Source organism: Electrona antarctica (genome assembly GCF_951216825.1).
Source record: "Electrona antarctica genome assembly, chromosome: 3".
NCBI classification, from domain to species: Eukaryota; Metazoa; Chordata; class Actinopteri; order Myctophiformes; family Myctophidae; genus Electrona; species Electrona antarctica.
In genome coordinates this window covers 22,007,093-22,029,354 of record NC_136808.1, presented here as the reverse complement: position 1 = coordinate 22,029,354, position 22,262 = coordinate 22,007,093, and the positions used below count along the sequence as shown (strand labels likewise).

At 42.6% G+C, this 22,262-nt stretch overlaps 1 protein-coding gene across 1 annotated transcript; it reads left to right on the top strand.

Annotated features, from left to right (window-relative positions):
- The first annotated feature begins 820 nt into the window (after window positions 1-820).
- On the top strand, window positions 821-19,220 carry ubap1lb (ubiquitin associated protein 1-like b). The gene is made up of 9 exons (XM_079496247.1): window positions 821-1,119; window positions 7,868-8,001; window positions 10,497-10,708; window positions 11,792-11,933; window positions 12,194-12,339; window positions 12,978-13,206; window positions 15,929-16,147; window positions 18,816-18,917; window positions 19,081-19,220. Exons 2-9 carry the CDS (start codon window positions 7,876-7,878, stop codon window positions 19,210-19,212), a joined length of 1,308 nt encoding a protein of 435 aa, XP_079352373.1. The 5' UTR covers window positions 821-1,119; window positions 7,868-7,875; the 3' UTR covers window positions 19,213-19,220.
- Window positions 19,221-22,262: the final 3,042 nt, after the last annotated feature.

Genomic DNA, 22,262 nt, shown 5'->3' with positions numbered 1-22,262 from the left:
TCGTGATTCTAAGTCTAATCGATTTTCTTTTGACACCCCTAATTTGCACCGCGTTACCTGTAGAGCCTGTAGATCCGCTATTTTCACTGCTTCTTAATTATTTTATTTTTTCATTTATGGTATTTCTTAGATGTGTTAGCTTGTTTTAACATTTATTTTATTAATTTGTTTTATTTTTTATGTACGAAAAGAAAATGGGATTTACTCTAGTTGTGACCACCCAAAAATTGGTCTGTGACCAGACCCACTGTTTAGGAAACAATGGTTTAGAGCAGTGGTTACCAAAGTGGGGTCCGGGGACCCCTAGAGGCCCTTGAGGGAGTTCCAGGGGGTCCCCAGCTAAATGATAGTTTGGAACCAAGTGGACCCTTATGGGTCTGTAACCCATAAGTGTACAAATGGAACATTGGTTCTCAGAGTTAAATTAACATTGATTTTACAATATAAATTGGGGCGTCCCAGAGATAGAAATGCCATTAAATGGGGGTCCGTAGACTAATGCATGTCAAACTGGGGGTCCTTAAAATTAAAGGGGTTGAGAATCTCTGCTAGAGCCGTAAAAATCTTCTCTTATGGGGGTCCCTGGCATATCTCTTCAAATGGGGGTCTGTGGGTGATTAGTGCCAATTTGGGGTTCCTTGACATGGAAAAGTTTGGGTACCACTGGTTTAGAGTAGACCACACCTGCACATTCTGAATGTGTGTAATGTCTGTGTGCGTGCGTGGACAGTCACATGCGCACACACAGCCCGGGGTCAGGAGGTTAATGTCAGTGGTTCATTAGCCTCGCAGACCGCAGCTGTTTTTTGTTCAGTGGTTCACTTGGTTCAGGAGGATTAAGTATCGTCATTCACTAAGTTACAGTGTGTCAGTGTGGTGGCTTTATTGGTCCAGCAGGTGGTTCAGTGGGATTAAGTGTCGTCAGGTGCATCTTCTGATCCTGACGTTAGTCTTTGTAGCTCCAGCGAGTCGGAGACGTCACAATTCAGACATGCACGCTAAGAAGATACCTAGACAACAACAACACGATTCAGACACACCGTAAGAAGATAACCAGAGAGGAGAGAACAAAGCATTTGAGAAGAAGCTGGTTGGTCTGCTCTACTCTAAAGGAAACGGGTATGCGACTTTATTGCTTTCATAAAATGGCATTCGGTGGTTCTCTATAGAAAATATAAAGATGTTTTTTGTTATCTGTCATTCCACATCTCTCAAAACAAATGTATATAAAGTGTAGGCAATAAGTTACTGTGAGAGTGAGGTCTAGCCAACAGCACTCCTATTTACATCAGGGTCTAGAGCGATCTACAGTGTTAACTACGTCCACACTCTTTGCTAAGCTTTCGCCCCGGGCCGCAGTGCGTCTACATAGGTGGTGCGCTTTTTTCTCCTCCTGCGCTTTACCCAGGGTTGGCTCCAGAGACTAAATGTTTTTATAATCGTCATGGGGGCCTGCCCAACCGATCCCCCCCCGGCCCCCACAGACTCTACGTCACTGGTTGGCTCCCACTAGAGTCAGTTTACTATTTTTGATATTCAATTTTGTTCCTAAAAGTACTCTCGATAAGTTGACCTGTGAAAGTGCTTCTCACGGTCAAATAATACCACACTTATTTTAAATTGAATTAAATATATTAACTCATAGACCAACTAAATGGAAAAAGCGGCACTCTTATGTTTATTTGAAAATTGCATCTGAGCCCGTCTTGCATCTTTTATTTTCGAGTGCCACTTTTTTCCATTTAGTTGGTTTATGAGTTAAGTTATTTTCACAGCTGAGCACCCACTGCCTCAATATGTTGTTCTGAAACAAAATTGGCTATAGAAAATAATCCTGCTGTTCTCTGTAGGCTGCTTGTCCCTATAAAGTGTGAACTAATATATTATTTATCAATAAATAAATAATAGATTGCTGGTCTATATAGCGTCGCAGTCCCGCCCCCTTCTTTCTAATTATTTGTTCGGCCCCAAAAATTGTGTTTATTGTCATGATTTGTCACCATCCGAGTTGGCTTTGTCCGAGGCCTACGGGTCTTTAAATCAATACTTTCTGAAACGTCTATGGGAAAAATTAATGGGAAATTCTCTTCCGGGCCGCTCGTCATCATGAAACGGAGCGGGACTGCGACACTATATAGACCAGCAATCTATTATTTATTTATTGATAAATAATATATTAGTTCACACTTTAAAGGTATCTTCAGTGATTTCACTTATGGCTCGTACACATTGCACGATATTTGCTCCGATTATGCTGTTATGCTGTCGGGACCATTTTTGGCGCTCGCCGACAAAACTCCCGATCTGATGCAAGATCGGGCTTTGATCGCAGAGGTTTTGCTCGCTGTGTGTGAAAGGCTCTGCGAGAAGACCCAGCGCCGATAAAAGTGCTCGCCGACGCCTTCCTGGCCGATTCTGAATATCTAGCAGGTTTGATATTTGGCTCTGTCGCCGACTGGACATCGTACAGTATGAAATGGGTTGTGACCGCGTCCTGTATTACAGCCAATGAGAGCACAGGACAGCTGTGCTCACTGACACTGTCTGTCATGTCGACTATCGATAGATGATCAGATGATAATATATATAGGCCGTGAGCCAGGACCCCAAATCTGGGGTCATCTGTACCGATGGGGTGAATAAGTCTCATAGTGATTTTTGGGAAGGTATACATCCCTAGTGCTAGGAAAAATGTGATAGCATTGCATCTGTGGTAGCTTTCTGTGTGTTATCACTCCATTTATAACCACATGCCAAAACTCAATTTTCAAAATCCGAATGGAGCATTCTACTTCAAACTGATGGTTCTCTCCTATTATTGATCATATATCTTTGAAGAATGGTTGGGATACAGCTCAGACTATATATTTCTCTGAAAAGTTGTTAAAATTAGCACATCTAGAAATGTTATCTATTACAGGAGAGACAACATATAGGGACTATATATTACATGAGACGTACTTCTGTTTTCATGAAAGATGCAGCACAAAGGTTCCCTCTGTAAATAAATGTAAATATTTAAAACCATCTTAGAACATAAATTCTAATGAAATGTTTTATGAAATTCAATAAACTAAATATAGTGTAAGTGTACAGTGTAAGTAATGCATAAGATAACTTTCCGTTCACCATTACATCACCTTTTAGTCCATTTGACACTTCTATCTGTTCAATACCAAACCTAATAATGCTGTTTCATATTACGTTTTTGTTGTTGATTTGTATTTGGGGACAATTTTAGCTTGGTTGCCCAAACTTTGGTAATTGGCATAATCAAAAAAGGCCTTTATATCAGGTCAATCTCACATGTTAAAGGTCTAGTCAATGAAACAGAAACAACTATTTCTATTTCTATAACAACTTATACTTATACATTTGTAATAATAGCATAAGAAAATATGATAATATTTATCTTTTGCAACTACATTCAATATCTGTAAGCTTCAACTCATAATCAGGAACATAAAATCAACCCACCACATCCCCCTAGCCCTCCTGATTGGCAGCAATATCTTACCCAAATCCTGATCTACCTCATCGTCTCTTTATTATCAACATCACTCATTTGTAGCTTCAACATCTCATCAGGTGTCAGGTCACCCTTAGCAAAATGTGGATCTCCCATCCAAATTGTGTGACATCACCTGAACTTTCAAATTGAGCTTGGTGGTCTGCCACATTCCACTTGTATATGAGTACAACTGTCGTGGTACAACAGCAGCAACAGATTGTTACATTGTGACACCCAACTCACCCAGCACATCAGGGTAGTCTGGGAAGTTCCCTGCCAGCAAAGTATTTTGTGCTCTGATCTTGCCTTTGCACATGGATATGAGGTTGCACAGGACTGTCCCATTGAAGGTCGTTAATGTCAAGGCAATTATGTTTATGCACTGTCAAATAGGTCTACATCTATTCTATGGTAACATATAGCTGTATAGTCATATTATCCTGCTCATTACTGTGCACAAATGTATACATCTTTGTGTTTGAGCACAAATGCATTTTGAGAACCCCCACATTTTCAGTAAAGCGTGCACGCTGTGCGGCCCCCCACACACCATCATTCTACAGTTCAATCTAGTTGAATACCCCTGCTGTAGGTTACAACAACAAACAGCTGCATATCAATGGTAAGGTGAATACTGTGCATGTCAACCAGTGACCATACTGTATCTCCTGCATGCTTGGACACACCTGCTTATGAGACAGACATTGACCTGACCTTTAGCACATAAGATTGACCTACTTATAAGAAATTGATTTTATGTGACAGTTATTCTGTTCATTTTGTAATTGTAATGTTTTTACATAATGCAGTACAATAGAACATCACTTTGGGTGTGGTATGGACACCATTTTGGATTTGGCAATACATAATTAACTAGTGATGGGAGATTAATCGGCAAACACATCGGTATCGGACGATTTTAGTTGTTTTTAGATTAATCGGCATCGGTTTGATTAATCAGACCGATTACGTTTTTCAATAAACTTTTCCCTACTCCTTTTTCGAACACAGTAACTGCGAGAGTGAGGTCTAGCCAACACCAACTCGGGATTCCTGGATCGCTGCCCTCCACAATGTCCTATCCAACATCAGGTTATTGAGCTCTGCAGTGTTGTTAGCCAAGCTGTCGCGCCGCAGCACGTCTACATAGGTGGTACGCTTCTTTCCCCCCCTTGGCTTTGCCCTGGGTTTGGCTCCCATAGTCAATTTACTTGCCTCAAGTTCTGGGTACCTGACGCAGTGCCCTGCCAGCCTCATCCTTCTCTCTCTGACTTTGTCCGTGACCCGTGGTAGGTCCCCATAGAAGAGGTCCACATTTCTGATGTGACACCTAGTGCCATTCGTAGCATTCTTGTGTAGACTCCATCCAGGGATTTTTCCTGTTGTACTGTGAGGGTCCATGTCTCGACAGTATCTATGAACAGCCGCCTCTTAAGGTCTTCTCCCATGTCTGATTTCCACACTCTCCTCATCCCGTGCAAGGCTTTCCAGGCAAGTGCTCTCCGAACCTTCAGATCCTTTTCAGTTGAGGCAGTCCAGGCCCCGAGGTACTTGAAGTCCTCGACTCGCTCGAGCACCGTCCCGTCTGCAGTGGCAATGGTTTTGTCCTCTGTGTTGACTGTCATTACCTTTGTTTTCTTGGTATTGAGCTTGAGGCCGAACTTGGACCTTGGCTCGAGTCTGGCTGTAGCTTGACTCTATCATCTGGACCAACTTTTCTGGAACTCCGTAGGCACGTAGAATACTCATGAGTTTCCCCCGGTGGATGGTGTCGAAAGCCTTTTGGAAGTCAATGAATGTGATCACCGCTGACAGGTTGCGCTCCCATACCCCTTCCAATATCCTCCTCAGTGCCAGTGTCTGCCCGACTTTCGAACATAAACATAAGTTAAGGATTATGAAAGATCATTATTATTATTATTTTTGGACGTTTATTTCCTTTGTCTTTTCTCATTTATATTTTAACATGTTTGGAATAAATAAAAAAATGAAAATAATTAAATTAATGAATCGGTCTGTCTTTACAGATAAACAAGCCCAAAGTAACAGTTTGAACAGATCTACAAGCTCACAATATTATAAAGGTATTTAAGTTAGATGTGACTTGCCTAAGCCTGCAGTGCAGACACCCTGTTACATGTATTTTTCAGAATAGACAAAATTATAATCTTTCAATACAGAATGAGATCGACATTGGTAATATTGGTTATCGGCCATAACAGCAATTAATTATATCGGATATCGATATCGGCCAAACTGTCTCATCGGCACATCCCTATAATTAACTGATCACTTTCACTGATTCAGCCACATTCCTTTAGTCCTAAACCCCCAAATAATGATGTTATAGCCATTTTCTCCTGGCAGCCATATTGGACGCCATCTTGAAAATGTATATTTTCCTATATTTTCAGTATATTCTTAAGCATGCCTAGAGGTACCAGAACCAATTGGAAAAACCTTTTCTATCATTTTTGGGGGGTGTATTACTATTTTTCTTTCATATTGATCCATGCAATTTTCGCCTAGTGTTATAAAATAAAATGCATGATAGCACTCATAAAGCTACCACGGGTGCAATGCTATCACATATTTTCTAACTCTAGACATGTATACCTTCACAAAAATCACTATGAGCCTTATTCAGCCAGATGGTACAGACCAACCCCCCTGGCTCACGGACTAATATAACCTTTATTCCTTGGGTAAATCCCTGTCCTGTGTCGTACATGGTAGCTACAGTATATTAGCCCAATGTTGCTGTTAAATTAAACGAACCAACTCATTTCACTTGAATAATGTTGATAAAACCGCATCGGAGCAAACTTTTGGACCTCGTGTGCTGTGCAAATATTCTGGCCTTGAATAGATGCATGTGAAAACTGAAGCATCCAACTGTATATGTATGCCTTAGTTACATGTGTTTAACATGCTGTTATTCATCACGTACACCACCAGTACTTTCTGATACTCTCGTTCTTGAAAGCACTTAATGAGCTTATGGAAGGACAGCAGCATCTGGCCTGTCTGTCACTAGCCTCGTGTAGCCAGCCTTCATCTGCCTTTGCGATGCATATTTCCCCAGGCAGATTAAGTCTGGCTCCTCTCAACTGACCTTACGGTAATTAAGCGCCACCCCGCTCCCGCACCTCCCCCGCCCCTCCCCCGATACTGTTAATTGCTAAGTAGGACACGCTTGCTGCTTGTGTGTGTGCGCGCACGCACGCTTTGTGCACCTGCAGACTAGCTTTAGTCTGTTCTCTGTTGGGCCTAGGTGTGTAAATTCACTCTTAACCAATATAGAACCAACAATGTATAAAATAAGACTAGGGTACAGTGGATGTCTTCTCATCACCTCAAGCTGAACCCAGAAAAGACTGAGCTTCTCTTCTTCCCAGTCCTGCAGGAGCTAACTGTTTCCATAGACAACGCCTTAACTTTGGTTCCAACAACCAAGAACCTTGGTGTTGTCCTGGACAGTCTCTCATTCAAAGTACACATTACAACGGTCACTTGGTCCTGTAGGCTTACACTCTATATTATGTTATAGAGTGTAACATTCGACAAATTAGACCCTTCCTCACCCAGGAGTCAGCCCAGCTCTTTATCCAGACATCAGTCATATCAAAACTTGACTATTGTAACTCACTCTCTACTGGCCTACATGCACACTTAAGTCTCTCCAATTGAGTCTGATCGTACCCTACAAACCCTCCCGCATGTTCAGATCAGCCAATGCAGGGAAGCTGGAAGAACATTCATTAAAAACAGCCGGGACAACACTCCACACATCCCAAACTCTTCTCCCTTCTGGCTCCAAAACTATGGAACGCACTTCCCATAATGCCATTGCCATCAGAACTGCAGACTCACTCCCAATCTTCCACCGTAGTCTTAAAACCCACCTCTTCAGACTCCATCTTAGCCCATAGCACCTGCCCTAGCCTTGACGACCTTACAGGCGTATGCAAAGGCTCAACTTATGTAACTTAGATAGCATTTTATGTAGACATATCACTCTATAGTATATTACACATGCATATAGATATTCCACTGTTAGATGGATGTTAGGTTCTTACTTCTTAGCTTACGTATGGTTCTTGATGACTATTTCTATGTATATGATGTATTACCATACAGTGTTCTTGCTTACTGTAAATCACTCTGTATTAAGAGTGTCTGCTAAATGCACACATTGTAAATTGTAGGATATAGGGCTATAGGCCTTCGAGCCACAAAATCAAATTTAGGTGGATATGGCTTTCATATCTGGTCATCTGAAAGCTTTAAAAAAAGGATGTAACACAGTATTAGGAGCAAGAAAACCAAGTAACTATTGTGTTCCTATGCCTCTAGCAGTTAAAATGGACTGTGTTCCTATGAGGATGCCTCTGGGGAATCTACAAGAAGCCAAGGAAGAGGTGGAACTGATTACTGCCCCAGACATGACGGTCCCTGATTACTACCTCACCATACTGCAAGAGACAGGGGTAGGTGCATGTGCAATTGTCCCGAGATTCCTTGCGAAGCACAGCGGAAGCAGGAGTGGATTCGGAACGAAGCTTGTCAAGCTTCCACGTGCGTAACATAAGTCCCTGTGATTGGCCAGTAGTGAGTTGAGTGACAGCGAGAGACATGGAGGAGTCGCATGAGTGATGTCACTTGGGCAGCGACGCAGCGTGCCTTCAGCACTTCCGCTTGACTTCCTGCCTTCAATGGAGACTGGAGACCTCTATTTTTGTCCCCACAAAATGTCCGCAATACAAAGTAGGGTGACATTGATGACATCACAAATACGACCAAATCAGTTGAGCTGTTTCTGAGAGCAATTTCCATAAAAGCCCCTAAGAGAAATCCTGATTGTTCAAAATTGCATATTTGTGGGGATAGAAAATACTGTACACAGGGGAGCTCAAAAAACACATTCTTGAATTTTATGTTATAGGTCCTTTAAGGCCCGCCGGAATACATTTTAGTTGACTAAATCACCTGTAGATTTACCCGACTAAAATCACATGACATTTAGTCGACTAAAACTAGACTAACACTAAAACATTCCAGGTGACTAAAACTAAATGAAGTTTCTTTCCAAAGACTATGACTAAACTCAAATAGAAATGTGCTGCCAAAAACAACACTGGACTGTCGGTGCCTGCTTTCTATTCTTTAACATTTAGCTCATAACTAGTGAGGTGTCAGTGCCTGCTTTCTGTTCTTTAACATTTAGCTCATAACTAGTGAGGTGTCAGTGCCTGCTTTCTGTTCTTTAACATTCAGCTCATAACTAGTGAGGTGTCAGTGCCTGCTTTCTGTTCTTTAACATTTAGCTCATATAATGAGGTGTCAGTGCCTGCTTTCTGTTCTTTAACATTTAGCTCATAACTAGTGAGGTGTCAGTGCCTGCTTTCTGTTCTTTAACATTTAGCTCATAACTAGTGAGGTGTCAGTGCCTGATTTCTGTTCTTTAACAATTAGCTCATAACTAGTGAGGTGTCAGTGCCTGCTTTCTGTTCTTTAACATTTAGCTCATAACTAGTGAGGTGTCAGTGCCTGCTTTCTATTCTTTAACATTTAGCTCATAACTAGTGAGGTGTCAGTGCCTGCTTTCTGTTCTTTAACATTTAGCTCATAACTAGTGAGGTGTCAGTGCCTGCTTTCTATTCTTTAACATTTAGCTCATAACTAATGAGGTGTCAGTGCCTGCTTTCTGTTCGTTAACATTTAGCTCATAACTAATGAGGTGTCAGTGCCTGCTTTCTATTCTTTAACATTCAGCTCATAACTAGTGAGGTGTCAGTGCCTGCTTTCTATTCTTTAACATTCAGCTCATAACTAGTGAGGTGTCAGTGCCTGCTTTCTATTCTTTCTGCATCACAATGTATCAAACGGCTACAAGGAGGCATGTGAAACATCCTGTGAATGTACCTCTCTCTCGTCTCGTCTGATTGTAATTAGCATTATCATAACAATCAACTCTGATCCCCCTCAGCTGCAGTGACTGCACGTCCAGTCTCATTCCTCTGTATATTTGGACATGGATCGCTTGTGACTTATTAGAAAGAAACGACGTACTTGTTAATGTTGTCGGACTATAGCTAAGAGTCTTAAGACGCGGCGGTAGGTCTGCATCATATAGTCATGAGAAGTACGTAAAGATACACTTATAGCCCATATAAAGAGAGAGAGAGACTGCAAAGAAAAAGGCAGCACTCCAAGAACAGGCAGAACAAATCACTATCTCTTTTCCTTTTTTGAAGTGTTTAATTTACAGACACACCAACGTGTTTTAGCGTTGAGCCTTCCTTCTTCAGAGCATCCACTCAGTTCACCCGTGTGAACTGAGTGGTGCAACTCCGTTTGGGGGTCCCCAGTGGAACTTCCAGACCCACAGGGTGCCGGCCTGGTTCCATCGAGCCGCCCTGCGTCCAAAACGGTCAAGAAATGACAGAGTTACTGTGTGGGGGAAATAGCAGACCTAGCTCTCTCTCTCTCTCCATTGTAATTTCCAGGCAACAGTGCAACACTATGGGCTCCATTTTCGTTTGAGCATTCTAAATACACTATTTGGGGATTTATCAGTGGGGAAGGGGTGTTCCCCCACTAAAGTTGGTATTTTGGTTACCTGTCTAAATCCCTAAAACACCTCCGTTACCCGTAATTATTAAACCAAGCACTGTGCCACATGCCATTGCCTTTAAGAGATCCCTTATGGGAAACAAATAGTGGTAGGGATTTACAGTATGTAGGGAAAGTAAGTCTGAAAAGGTGGGTTTTGAGTGTGCTTTTGAACGCGGTGAAGGTGGTGGTGGGGGGGGGGGGGCAGCTCTGATGTGAGTTCCACAGTGAAGGGCGCGGCCACTGCGAAAGCCCACTGTCACCCCAAGTTTGCGATACCCCTATAGTTTTATTATTTAGCCGAGGAAGAAATGGAGTGAAGAAATGTACACACTATACATTTTTCTTGATGTTTTTGTGTCTCATGCAGTACGAGTTCAGTCTGGAGAAGTGGGTACTGACAGGGCTCCAGGGGGGCTACGCTACCCCCCCCAGCCAACCTAAACCTCCTGTCCCGCACTCCTCCTCGTCAGAGGCGCAGCCGTCCTGCCCGCCATATTGGATGATGTTCAGCAGCCCTCAGCAGAGCCGCCTGGCCAGCCGACACCACTCAGACTTCTGGGAGCCCAACCCTCGACAGAGGTTATTATAGCCGTTATAACTCATGTTGGTGTTTTAAGCATTTTGTTCTACTTTAGATATTGAAAAATAGCACATCTACAAGCTCGTAGCGTGGCACTCGGCTTGTAGATCTGCTATTTTTTGAAAAATATGGCTTTGAAAATAGATTCTTTCAGAGCAAACGTTTTTACTCAAATCGTTGCTTCCGGGGTCGTCCCTGGAACAACATATTTTCAGATGGGGGTCCGTGGCCAATTACAGATAATTCTGGGGGTCAAACATGAAATATTGAGCACCACTGATATAGAAACATCGGTATTTCAGAAAACTGTCTGATTTAGAAGACATTTTGGTAGAATCGTCCTCAGATCTAAATGGGTTAAGAAATGTGTATGCCTGGGCAGCATTCCTTTTCACGTTTATGATCCGGTCGGGAGCTGATGATATCGTCATGTTGTAGTCATTGTTTTGTAGTCATCAGGCCGGAACCGTCTCAACCAGAACTCCCTTTCCCTCAAACCGGAAGAATAATGCCTTTCCAATAAAATTGTGACTCGCACTACACCCCATCAAGGCTTTTTTGTGGGGGGGGGGGGGGGGGGTTCTTCTGGTTTGAGGGAAAGGAAGTTCTGGTTTAGAGGGTGATGACTACAAAACAATGACTACAACATGACAGAACGATATCATCCTGATGACTACAAAACAGTGACTACAACATGACGTAACGTTATCATCCTGATGACTACAAAACAATGACTACAACATGACGTAACAATATCACCCGCTCCTGACCGGATCACACAGTGATTTAGTAACACAGACCAGGCTTTCCTCTGAGGTGGAATTAGAAAAATTTGAAAAACTGGCCCCCGTAATAAAAATCGGAGTTCCTTTTTTCCCATACTGTATGCATTTTTTTGTCATAGAAGTGTATATTTGTCTTTAATTGTTATGCATGAATTGAAAATGGTGGACCCTGATGCAAATAAGTGCTTTATCATGGTTTTGTCTATAAAGTAGCAGTTTTTGTATTGACTTGCGCTTTCGTTTGAAATATACTCATTCTACATACTGTGAAATAAAAAAACTCAATCAATCAATCAGGTCCCACAGCCTCGACCCCAAGGACCCGCGCACCGCCATCAACTTCGCCCGCTCGGACTCCTCGGGCGACGAAGGAGAGAAGAGCCCTTCCGCCGCGGAGAAAACAAAAACGTTTCTTCTGCCGGCGAAAGAAGCCTCTTTGGTAAGGCTGCACAATACATCGTTATTGTTGTCAAGGTATGAACATGCGCAATATCAGTATCGATATACCGGTATCAATATATCATTGATATATAGATATTTCGTCCACTTGTAAAGCCATCCCATCGATGCTAGTTCATTGTCGCTACAATAACAAGTGTGGGAACTTAATATATAGAATATGACCGTTTAACGGTAATATTGTGTATCGCAATATTTGGCATAAATACAGAGATATGACATTTTGTCCATATCGTGCAGCCCTACTCTTTGGCAGGAGGAGGAGGAGGAGAAACAGGAGCAGGAGGAGGCCCCACCGTGCCCGCTTCATGCCAGCTGCCAGGCCAGAGGAGAGCCCAGAGAGCCTTCACCCCAGACCTGCTCAACCCGCCCACCTGTCTGAGCAGGCACGTGCACACATAGACATCAAAGGGGGGCTTCAGCCCCTGCCCCTTTTACCCAGTCTGTAAAAACAACTCCCTTTTCTTTCCATGATTCCATACCGGAAGCCAGCAATCAGAAGTCTCCTGGCCCATTCTGGACGGGAACCCCTTTTTTTAAGCATTATGTTATACTTTAGCTATTGAACAATAGCAGATCTACAAGCTCATAGCGAGCTTGTAGATCTGCTATTTTTGAAAAATCGTGGGGGGGGGGGGGATTTAAGCGCCTGCATGCCTCTCTATAACACTCTCTGTCTGCGCAGCCTGCATGCCTCTCTATAATACTCCCTGCACGTCCCTGTGTCTGCGCAGCCTGCATGCCTCTCTATAATACTCCCTGCATGTCCCTGTGTCTGCGCAGCCTGCATGCCTCTCTATAATACTCCCTGCATGTCCCTGTGTCTGCGCAGCCTGCATGCCTCTCTATAATACTCCCTGCATGTCCCTGTGTCTGCGCAGCCTGCATGCCTCTCTATAATACTCCCTGCATGTCCCTGTGTCTGCGCAGCCTGCATGCCTCTCTATAACACTCTGCATGTCCCTGTGTCTGCGCAGCCTGCATGTCTCTCTATAACACTCTGCACGTCCCTGTGTCTGCGCAGCCTGCCGCATCAGCGCAGGAAGAACCTGCGCCAGTGTTCCCTCTCGGGGTCGTTGGACGCTTCCGGCGAAGGCGGCCAGAAGAAGACCAATCACGGTGCAGAACCCATGCAGGCTCCCACGGCCCAGAAGAAAGCCACGCAGGCTCCCACGGCCCAGAAGCACAGACCTCCCACCACCAGGGCCAACACGGTCGGCGGGGTCACCGACATTAAACACAACAACAAGCTGGTAAGGGGCAGTGTTGTTTTTGGCAACGCGTTTTGATTTTAGTTTTAGTCATAGTCTCTTGAATATTTTTCACTTAGTTTTAGTCACATTTTAGTCACCTGGAATGTTTTAGTGTTAGTCTAGTGTTAGTCTAGTTTTTTAAATGTATTTTGGCGGGCCTTGATGCCATCGTAATGACTGATTTTACACACCTTTTGTACTTTTACTCGAGTACATTTTGAATTCTGGACATTTACTTGTAACAGAGTATTTCTATATTGCAGTATTTATACTTTTACTTAAGTAAAACATTGGAATACATGTCCCACCACGGGGGATGATTGAACACCCCCTCCCCCCCCTGAGAAACCTCATAAAAATAACTCACAAAACCAACTCTAATTTCTCTTAATTTCATTCATTCTTTAGCGCCCATCATCACACAGAAGAAATGGAGAATTCTAAATTTGGCCTTTTTGTTTTTTACATAAGAGTCGGTGACTATTTTAGTTACACTGAGCTGTGTTTACTGGAATCGCTGGAAATATGTTGGCTATAAAAAACAAAGTCCTTTTCTCTTGGGATGTTTTCTAGCTGGAAGCCCAGATCTCTTATTTTTAGCGGCCAGGAGGAATGACCTTACTATGAGTAGCTCTATTACATACAGTAGGCATTTTAATCACCAAGTAGTGATGGAAAGTAACAAATTACATTTACTCTGTGTAATTATACTTTTTTGACTTGGGTTACTTACATACCGGTATGTACTTTTCTTGAGCATTCCATTGTTAAATACTTTTTTACTACACAACAATAATTTGACAACTTACAGTACTAGTTACTTTGCAGAATGCCCTATCTTGCTTTTGAAAAACATTTTAAAATAGTTCGACTATAGCCGATCTACATCATCACGTTGTGAGCTTGTAGATCGGCTATTTGAACTATTTTAAAAGGTTTTTCAAAATAGCATAAAATGGCAAATGAGTTTAAGGATAAGGGGTAGCCTTGTTTAGAGTATTGAGATACAAAACACTTTTGGAAAGTGGCCGATCTACAAGCTCACAACGTGTGTGAGCTTGTAGGCTCATACACACATGTCCGACCTAGCTGAACTCGCTTGTGTTCAAGTTCACATAATTTACAGTTCACGTAATTCAATTCCATGTCATTTGAGGCATTTGTTTCAATTCATTACGTACAATGTTTTGGTTGAAAATTGATCCTAGCTATAACTATCAACCCCCCCTTTCACTTTTCACCGCACATTTCTAAAATGTTCCTGGGGATTACTGTGCTGTCTAAATTTAGCTAGCGTAAAGTCTGGCCCTGGAATCTGGCCAAGATTCTACTACGAGTTCACCAGGATTAACAAGTGGATGTGCCTCGAAATGGTCTTTCTCAGCAAGGCAAAGCGTCTCAAGGTTACTCGCCCGGAGGTGAGACATGCCATGAATGTCATTCCATTTGACACGTTCACACCGTCTTGTCAGCCAGCGGTAGGAAAGTAACTAAGTTCATTTACTCAAGTACTGTAATTTAGTACAATTCTGAGGTATTATTTTGTACTTTCCTTGAGTATTTCCAATTTCCAATACTTTTACTTCTACTCCACTACATCTCGGAAGGCACATTTTGTATACTTTTAGTCCAATACAGTAACTTAAGTTACTATAGTTATTTTGTAGATTTTGATTATTAGTAGTATTACAAATCTTTATATATATTATTTCAGAGCGAACGTTTTGCTCAAATCTTTGCTTCTGGGTGAGGGGTCCCTGGAACATATTTTCAGATGGGGGGGTCGGCGGCCAATTACGTATATTTTTGGGGGTCCTTGACCTGAAAATGTTTGAAAACGACTGACATAGAAACATAGGGTTTTTCAGAAAACTGTCAGGATTTAGAAGGCATTAGAATCGTCCTCAGGGTCAAAATGGGTTAAGTAAATCATTTCAGTACTTGTTCCACCACCACTGTCTGTCAGCATGCAGGGCCACAGTCAGCCCCCACATGGGCATCAAAAGTCATATTTAGTTTTTCCACACCCTGTTTATCTTCCTCTGTCTTTATACATCCAGTCATGTAAACTACAGCAAAGACTGCACTTCCTTCGGCGTCTCAGGGTTCATGGTGTTGACCAAAGATTTATGTTAGTGTTGTATCGAGCAGTCTTGGAACGCCTGGTCAGGTTTGGCATCACAGTTTGGTTCGGTAATCTCTCAGTGCAACTGAGGTCCAAATTGTTCAGATTGGTGCAGACTGCAGGGAAGATCATAGGGGTAAGACAAATCCCATCTCTGCAGTCTATTTATGAGCAGGCTACATTAAAACAGGCTCAAAAAATCGTCAGTGATGTTACCCATGTTTTAAATGGCGAGTTTGTACTTCTGCCCTCTGGGAGAAGATACAAAGAACCAAAGTGGAAGTACATCAGATTTAAAATATCGTTTGTACCACCACTAAGATGTTGAACGAGGCTCTGAAACAGCAGTAACTGTGTGAGGCTAGATTATCCACATCATGTGTGCAATTGTGTAATGTTGTGTCTTCCTCTGTAATGTATTTTTGTTGTCATTGATGTTTTATGTGTGGCTGTAGCTGGGGTGAAAGCCCAAGACAAATTTCCCTTGTGGACAATAAAGTTTACCTTGACCTTGACTCATATACGAACACGAGGGACACATTCCATGACATCTGGTCTCTTCTCTCTCTCCCCCCACCCCCCACCCCCCTGCTGCAGTCTCTCAGCCCATATTATTATTCCTGCTCTGCGACCCCGCCGCGACCCCTGGGTTCCCACACAGCAGCAGCACCACTACAGCCGGACTGGTCGGTGGAACTGCTGTCGGCTCTGAGCCCCGAGGAGAGGGCTCTGCTGAGGGCCGTCACGGACCGAGGGTACCCCCTCCGAGAGGCCATCGTCGCCCTGCAGAGGACGGGCCAGCAGTCCCCGGAACAGGTCGGTTGGTTCACCCAATCAGACCTGAGGACGATTCTACAAAATGTCTTCTAAATCCTGACGGTTTTCTGAAAAAAACGTAGTGGTTCTCAACCTTTTTCACGTCAAGGACCCCCAGAATTATCTGTAATTGGCCGTCGCGCTGCGACGCGTTGTGAGCTTGTAGATCGGCTATTTTCAGCATGCAACCAAGTGTAAAATGACTTATACTGGATCTCTCGTCCACTAGTCCCTTCCTAACATTTTCGTCTAGTTTTTATTTGTTGACGAAATTGTCAATATATTTAGTCTTAGTTTTAGTCATCATAGCTTAGTTTTCATTTAGTTTTCGTCAGTGAAAATAGGTAGTCGACGAACATTTTTCGTCTTAGTTTTCATTTAGTTTCCATTTACTTTTCGTCAGTGAAAATAGGTAGTTTTTCGTCTTAGTTTTTAGTCGACGACATCAACCCTGCACGGTTCAGTAAAGTCAACATGTCTCTCTTATCTGGCTGTTCTTCTGTTATCCCATTCAGAGCTCTAACGCACGCTGACATCTTATTCCTTTGTATAGTAATATTGGTACACTTTCAAAGATCTAATCGCAGCAATCCATCACTGTCACTGAACGTTTGTGTAATTTGCGACGGGGCCAACATTTTTGTGCAATGATCCCCGTCATACAACTGATAGAATTTATTTAACTTATGTAATTCTTGCAACGGTCTGCCAAATCCATTTTTTCTTCTTCTTCTTTTTTTCCTTTTTTGCACCTTTCCTAACGTGAAGCAAGACCGCCTCTAGCTCACTGTTGGCGTTGGTTGAACCAATGCAACATCTGGTTTCAGTTCCCAGTGTATCTCAGTGGTTCCCAAACCTTTTCCATGTGAAGGACCCCCAAATTGACACTAATTAGCCCGCGGACCCCCATTTGAAAAGATATGCCAAAGACTCCCATAAGAAGATTTGTACGGCTCTAGCAGCTCTCAACCTGTTTAATTTCAAGGACTCCCAATTTGACATGCATTAGTCTACGGACCCCCATTTAATGGAATTGCTATCTCTTTTTTTTTAATCAATGTTAATTTAACCCTAACGGGTCCATTTGTACACTCGAGTTACAGACCCATAAGGGTCCATTTGGTTCCATATCATTTAGCTCAAGGACCCCTGGGGGTCCCCGGACCCCACTTTGGGAACCACTGGTTGATGCATGTTGTTGCCCCGTGGGAAGGAAGGGGAAAACACAGCACAGCAGCAGCGTTGCACAAATAGATACCAGATCTTCCACAGTTTCCATGTGTGTTTCTCATCGGCGTCACTCCCAAGAGTCCCAATCCATCAAAGACCAGTGTGTGTGTGTGTATATATATATATATAGACAGGCAGGCAGGCAGGCAGGCCGCCATTGATGAACATTGTTGTCATTCACTGTGATGCAGCATGTTGATGTGATCATCTGTGTGTTTCATTGTCTACTAGAGCAGTGTAGATTTCGTCGACTAAAACTAAGACGAAAAATGTTTCTCGACTACCTTTTTTCACTAACGAAAACTAAATGGAAACTAAATGAATGATGATTTTCAGCAAGTAAAGTGTAAAATCAGCCATTACGACGACATTAAGGCCTGCCAAAATACACTAAAATCACATGACATTTAGTCGACTAAAACTAGACTAACACTAAAACATTCCAAGGTTAATTCAAAACAAAATTTAATAATTTTTCTTTTTCTTTTTGTAGTTTCATGAAAAGGTAATCAATGGAAAATCTAAGAAATCCCATCAATTAGAAAACAAATGTTTCAGAACTAGTGAAATTAGCCGATCTACAAGCTCACAACACGATCAAAAATAGATCGGCTATTTCTCCTTTGGGTCACAGGCTAAAAGGTTTGGGAACCGTTTGACAGATGCTGCAGTTACATGGTGGCCTGATGTGACCATCTCTGTCTCTCTGTCTGTAGATCTTGAGCTACATGGTGTGTCTCTGTCTCTGTCTGTAGATCTTGAGCTACATGGTGTGTCTCTGTCTGTAAATCTTGAGCTACATGGTGTGTCTCTGTATGTCTGTAGATCTTGAGCTACATGGTGTGTCTCGTGTGTCTCTGTCTGTAGATCTTGAGCTACATGGTGTGTCTCTGTCTGTAGATCTTGAGCTACATGGTGTGTCTCTGTCTGTAGATCTTGAGCTACATGGTGTGTCTCTGTGTCCGTCTGTAGATCTTGAGCTACATGGTGTGTCTCTGTCTGTAGATCTTGAGCTACATGGTGTGTCTCTGTGTCCGTCTGTAGATCTTGAGCTACATGGTGTGTCTCTGTCTCTATGTCTGTAGATCTTGAGCTACATGGTGTGTCTCTATGTCTGTAGATCTTGAGCTACATGGTGTGTCTCTGTCTCTATGTCTGTAGATCTTGAGCTACATGGTGTGTCTCTGTCTCTATGTCTGTAGATCTTGAGCTACATGGTGTGTCTCTGTGTCTGTCTGTAGATCTTGAGCTACATGGTGTGTCTCTGTCTCTGTCTGTAGATCTTGAGCTACATGGTGTGTCTCTGTGTCTGTCTGTAGATCTTGAGCTACATGGTGTGTCTCTGTCTCTGTCTGTAGATCTTGAGCTACATGGTGTGTCTCTGTCTCTATGTCTGTAGATCTTGAGCTACATGGTGTGTCTCTGTGTCTGTCTGTAGATCTTGAACTACATGCTGGCCTGTGAGCGTCTCTGTGAGCTGGGTTACGATGAAGCTCAGGTGGAGGAGGCCCTGGAGATGTTCCAGAACTGTGAGACCAAGGTAAAGATCGCCCTCCTCCTCCTATGTCATGTATACACTGCTTGTGTATATAATAATTATATAATTATTAATTGCCCCAACAACAACAACAACAAAACAACCAAAAAGCTGCATCTTTGAATGGAGGAAGAGTGTAAAATGATCTTGTCGTGTCCGTTCTCAGGCTAAGGAGTTCCTTCATCTGCTCAGGCAGTTCAACGAGATGGGCTTCCAGCAGAACGCCATCAAAGAGGTCCTGCTTGTCCATGACAACCACTGGGAGAGAGCCCTGGAGGATCTAATGATGCATGCATGACAACAACCACTGAGAGGGGCCACGGTGGCACAGTCAGTAGTGCTGTCGCCTCACAGCTAGAAGGCCCTGGGTTCAATTCCCGCTCGTGACGCTGTGGGCGCTGGTGGCGTGTTTCCTCCTCCCCGTCATCAGTGTCCATACCCGAGGCGGGGTTGGCGAAAGGGCCTTTCTGTTTGGAGTTTGCATGTTCTCCCCGTGTCCCATAGGGTAGGTACCCTCACAAAAAACATGCAGTAATCCTGGTCTCTACACTACCTCCCCCTGGCCAGCTGGGGTGCCTGATGGAGGGGAAAGGAACTGGTTGGAATAACGTGTTCCTTCCACACGCTACGTCCAACCAGGGAAACTCCCATGTTTTCCACACAGGGGTGAAAAATGGGTTACAAAATCGTGGGATAAGAATTATATATTAAAAAAAGGGCCACATTTGAGTGGCGGACCGCCGTTTGATGACATTTAGACTCTCAGACCCAAAACCTTCTGTTGAAAGATTTTGTCCACAATTCCATGCTGTATTGATGTTGGTACCATTAGGAGAGATAACAATCAAATGTTGATCAAAATCAACAATTCTTCTACATTGTCAAATTGTGTAGACTTCTTGTAAATTAAGTAACGCAGATGTTTAGCATTTAATTTGACTCGAGAGCATAACATGGTTTAATTTTGCTCTCTCTACATTTAGCGCAACATAAATGACCCATTGACCAGATCTGTAGAGGGCGCTCTGAATTTAAAAGAAAAGTATTAATAGTTTTGCTCATTTATGGACCAGTGGCCTTTAAATAAGGATATCGTGTACTAAGTAATTTGCCCATATTGCTTTTTTTTTTTTAGTTTCGTTATTGAGCCTTTGACCAAAATGGTTTAGTTTGCAAATAGTTTATTCAATGTGCAAAAGTCACGTAATGTTTCCCATGTGTTTGATGGATGCTTTTGCCAAGTGAATGAATGATGTACATACATAAATCTGGCAAGTCCTGGCTGGCTTTGCCAACTCTTTTTACCTGAATATGCCTATAACTCTAATTTATAAGAATGCAAATTGTGACTATATATATATGCATACATAGCCTACAGAGTGTATACACAAAACAGTCTAAAATTCATTAAACATACAGTACAAAGACGGTTGTGTTTTTATTGTGTTTTCAGCAGCTCTTCATAACATAACTGTATTCGTGCACATATTTGCCATGCCTTCGCTGTGGACTCGTGCCAGTTTTCACATGGCTGTACAATACAGGTTTGTGAGCAGCCTATTTCAGTGTGCGATTCAGCAGCTTAGCATCGGAGCCGAGCAAAGGGAAGTCTGTGGATATTAAAGATGTGTATCTGTGATGATGGACAGAAAACACTCTACGAAGGGAGAATACCTTTTAACCTTTTTTTTTGTTCATCGGTGCAATGCTAATGTAATGAACATAGTCATACCCACCTATACCTACTGCATGGTGTTGTAAGGCTTCGTACACACATCAGACGAACATGCTCATGTGCTGTCTGTGTTTCATGTGTTTCTCAATGCTTTTCCAATGAAAGTCACGTGGTTTGACCAAACAGTTGTGTGTGATGGGGGGAGAGGGGCAATCAAACACAAGTTTGGTAAAACCATGTGAACCACGTGAAACACAGCACAGCACAGTTGTTCTTTGTGTGTACGAAGCCTAATACGGCCTCAGCTGCCTGACTCAGACGACACAAATAGCTGCATAAGCATATTGATAACCATGTCTACTACTGTATCAGAGGGACTGACTGTTCGTACCATATGAGATGGAAGCGTGTTCCTGCTCATTCTGTTCTTATCATGGTTTCCATAATCTACTAGGAACGTCATAGATCTACTGTCCTATTGTTGCAAACGCAGTGAGCACTAACTATAGAAGAAAAAAATCTTTAAAAAAACAATACAAAAAAATAGAACTTAAAAAAAACCTTAAAAAGTACGTAATTTATTCTAATTGTTATTGCAATTTACGAGCTGCGTTCGCTTCCCACGTTTACGCGTCTTACTTGTATATATTCCTCTGTGTGTGTAATAAACTTAATGCATGGCTAACTGTGTGTCTGACATGTGTTCCTCCGTGCCTGCGACTAGGGATGGAGCTCGATAACAAGCTTATTGAGTACTCGCTATCAATAAGCTTTGGGCTTATCAAGCCTGTTATCGAGCATAGTATGGCCCATGACGTCATGTTTAAACAATCAAGACAAGAGGCATTTCGGTCTAAAAGTGTATTGATACCTGCCAGCCAACCAGCGCTGCTCGGGTAAACAAAATTACGCTTTAAAGGTGACGGTACACATATTAACCAGTTAACAGTTTCTATAATATTATTTGATTGGTAAAAAGGTCAATTGCCTTCCATCTAGTAGGCCCTAATAAAAGATACTGGTTCTCTTCAGAATGTATTGTCATCTCCCGTCTTTCCACAAAATAATATAAAATGCTCGATAGTGGGCTCGATAAGAACCCAGCTCGATAAGCCTGATCGATAAGGTGATCGTTATCAATAAAAACGAGCTCCATCCCTACCTGCGACTCGCAATGGATCTTCACCCACCACCCAAGGGATTATGAGACTTCTAGATGCCTTGGAGATGGTCGCCCTTTTAATCATTACACATGGAGCCAAACGCAACGTTAAAGAAATGTTGGAGTACAGAAAGCAGTGGATAAATGTAATGGGGCAAACCACAGATTTTCAACATTTGAACTATTAATATACCTTAGAGATGTGTTTACATAAAAAAAGTTCCCCCCTTGTTTAGCCTAGAACTGGAGGTGTAGAACCTGTGATCAGTGACATCACAAATATATGCACTCTTTGTGGCTTACAAAGTATAAGATAATGTTTAGTCATCTAACAACAATCCACAATTTTAAATCTAATAACACGTCAATCCAGGGAGACTTCAACACAGCTACGCACAAGTGTTCTTATTTCCCTCTCAGGGAACACCATCTTGTTGGCCTTATCTAGCCCCATGGTTCCCAGAATGAATGCCCCCCCCTGGGAGCGTGCCGTTATAAGTGTTTGTTTTCT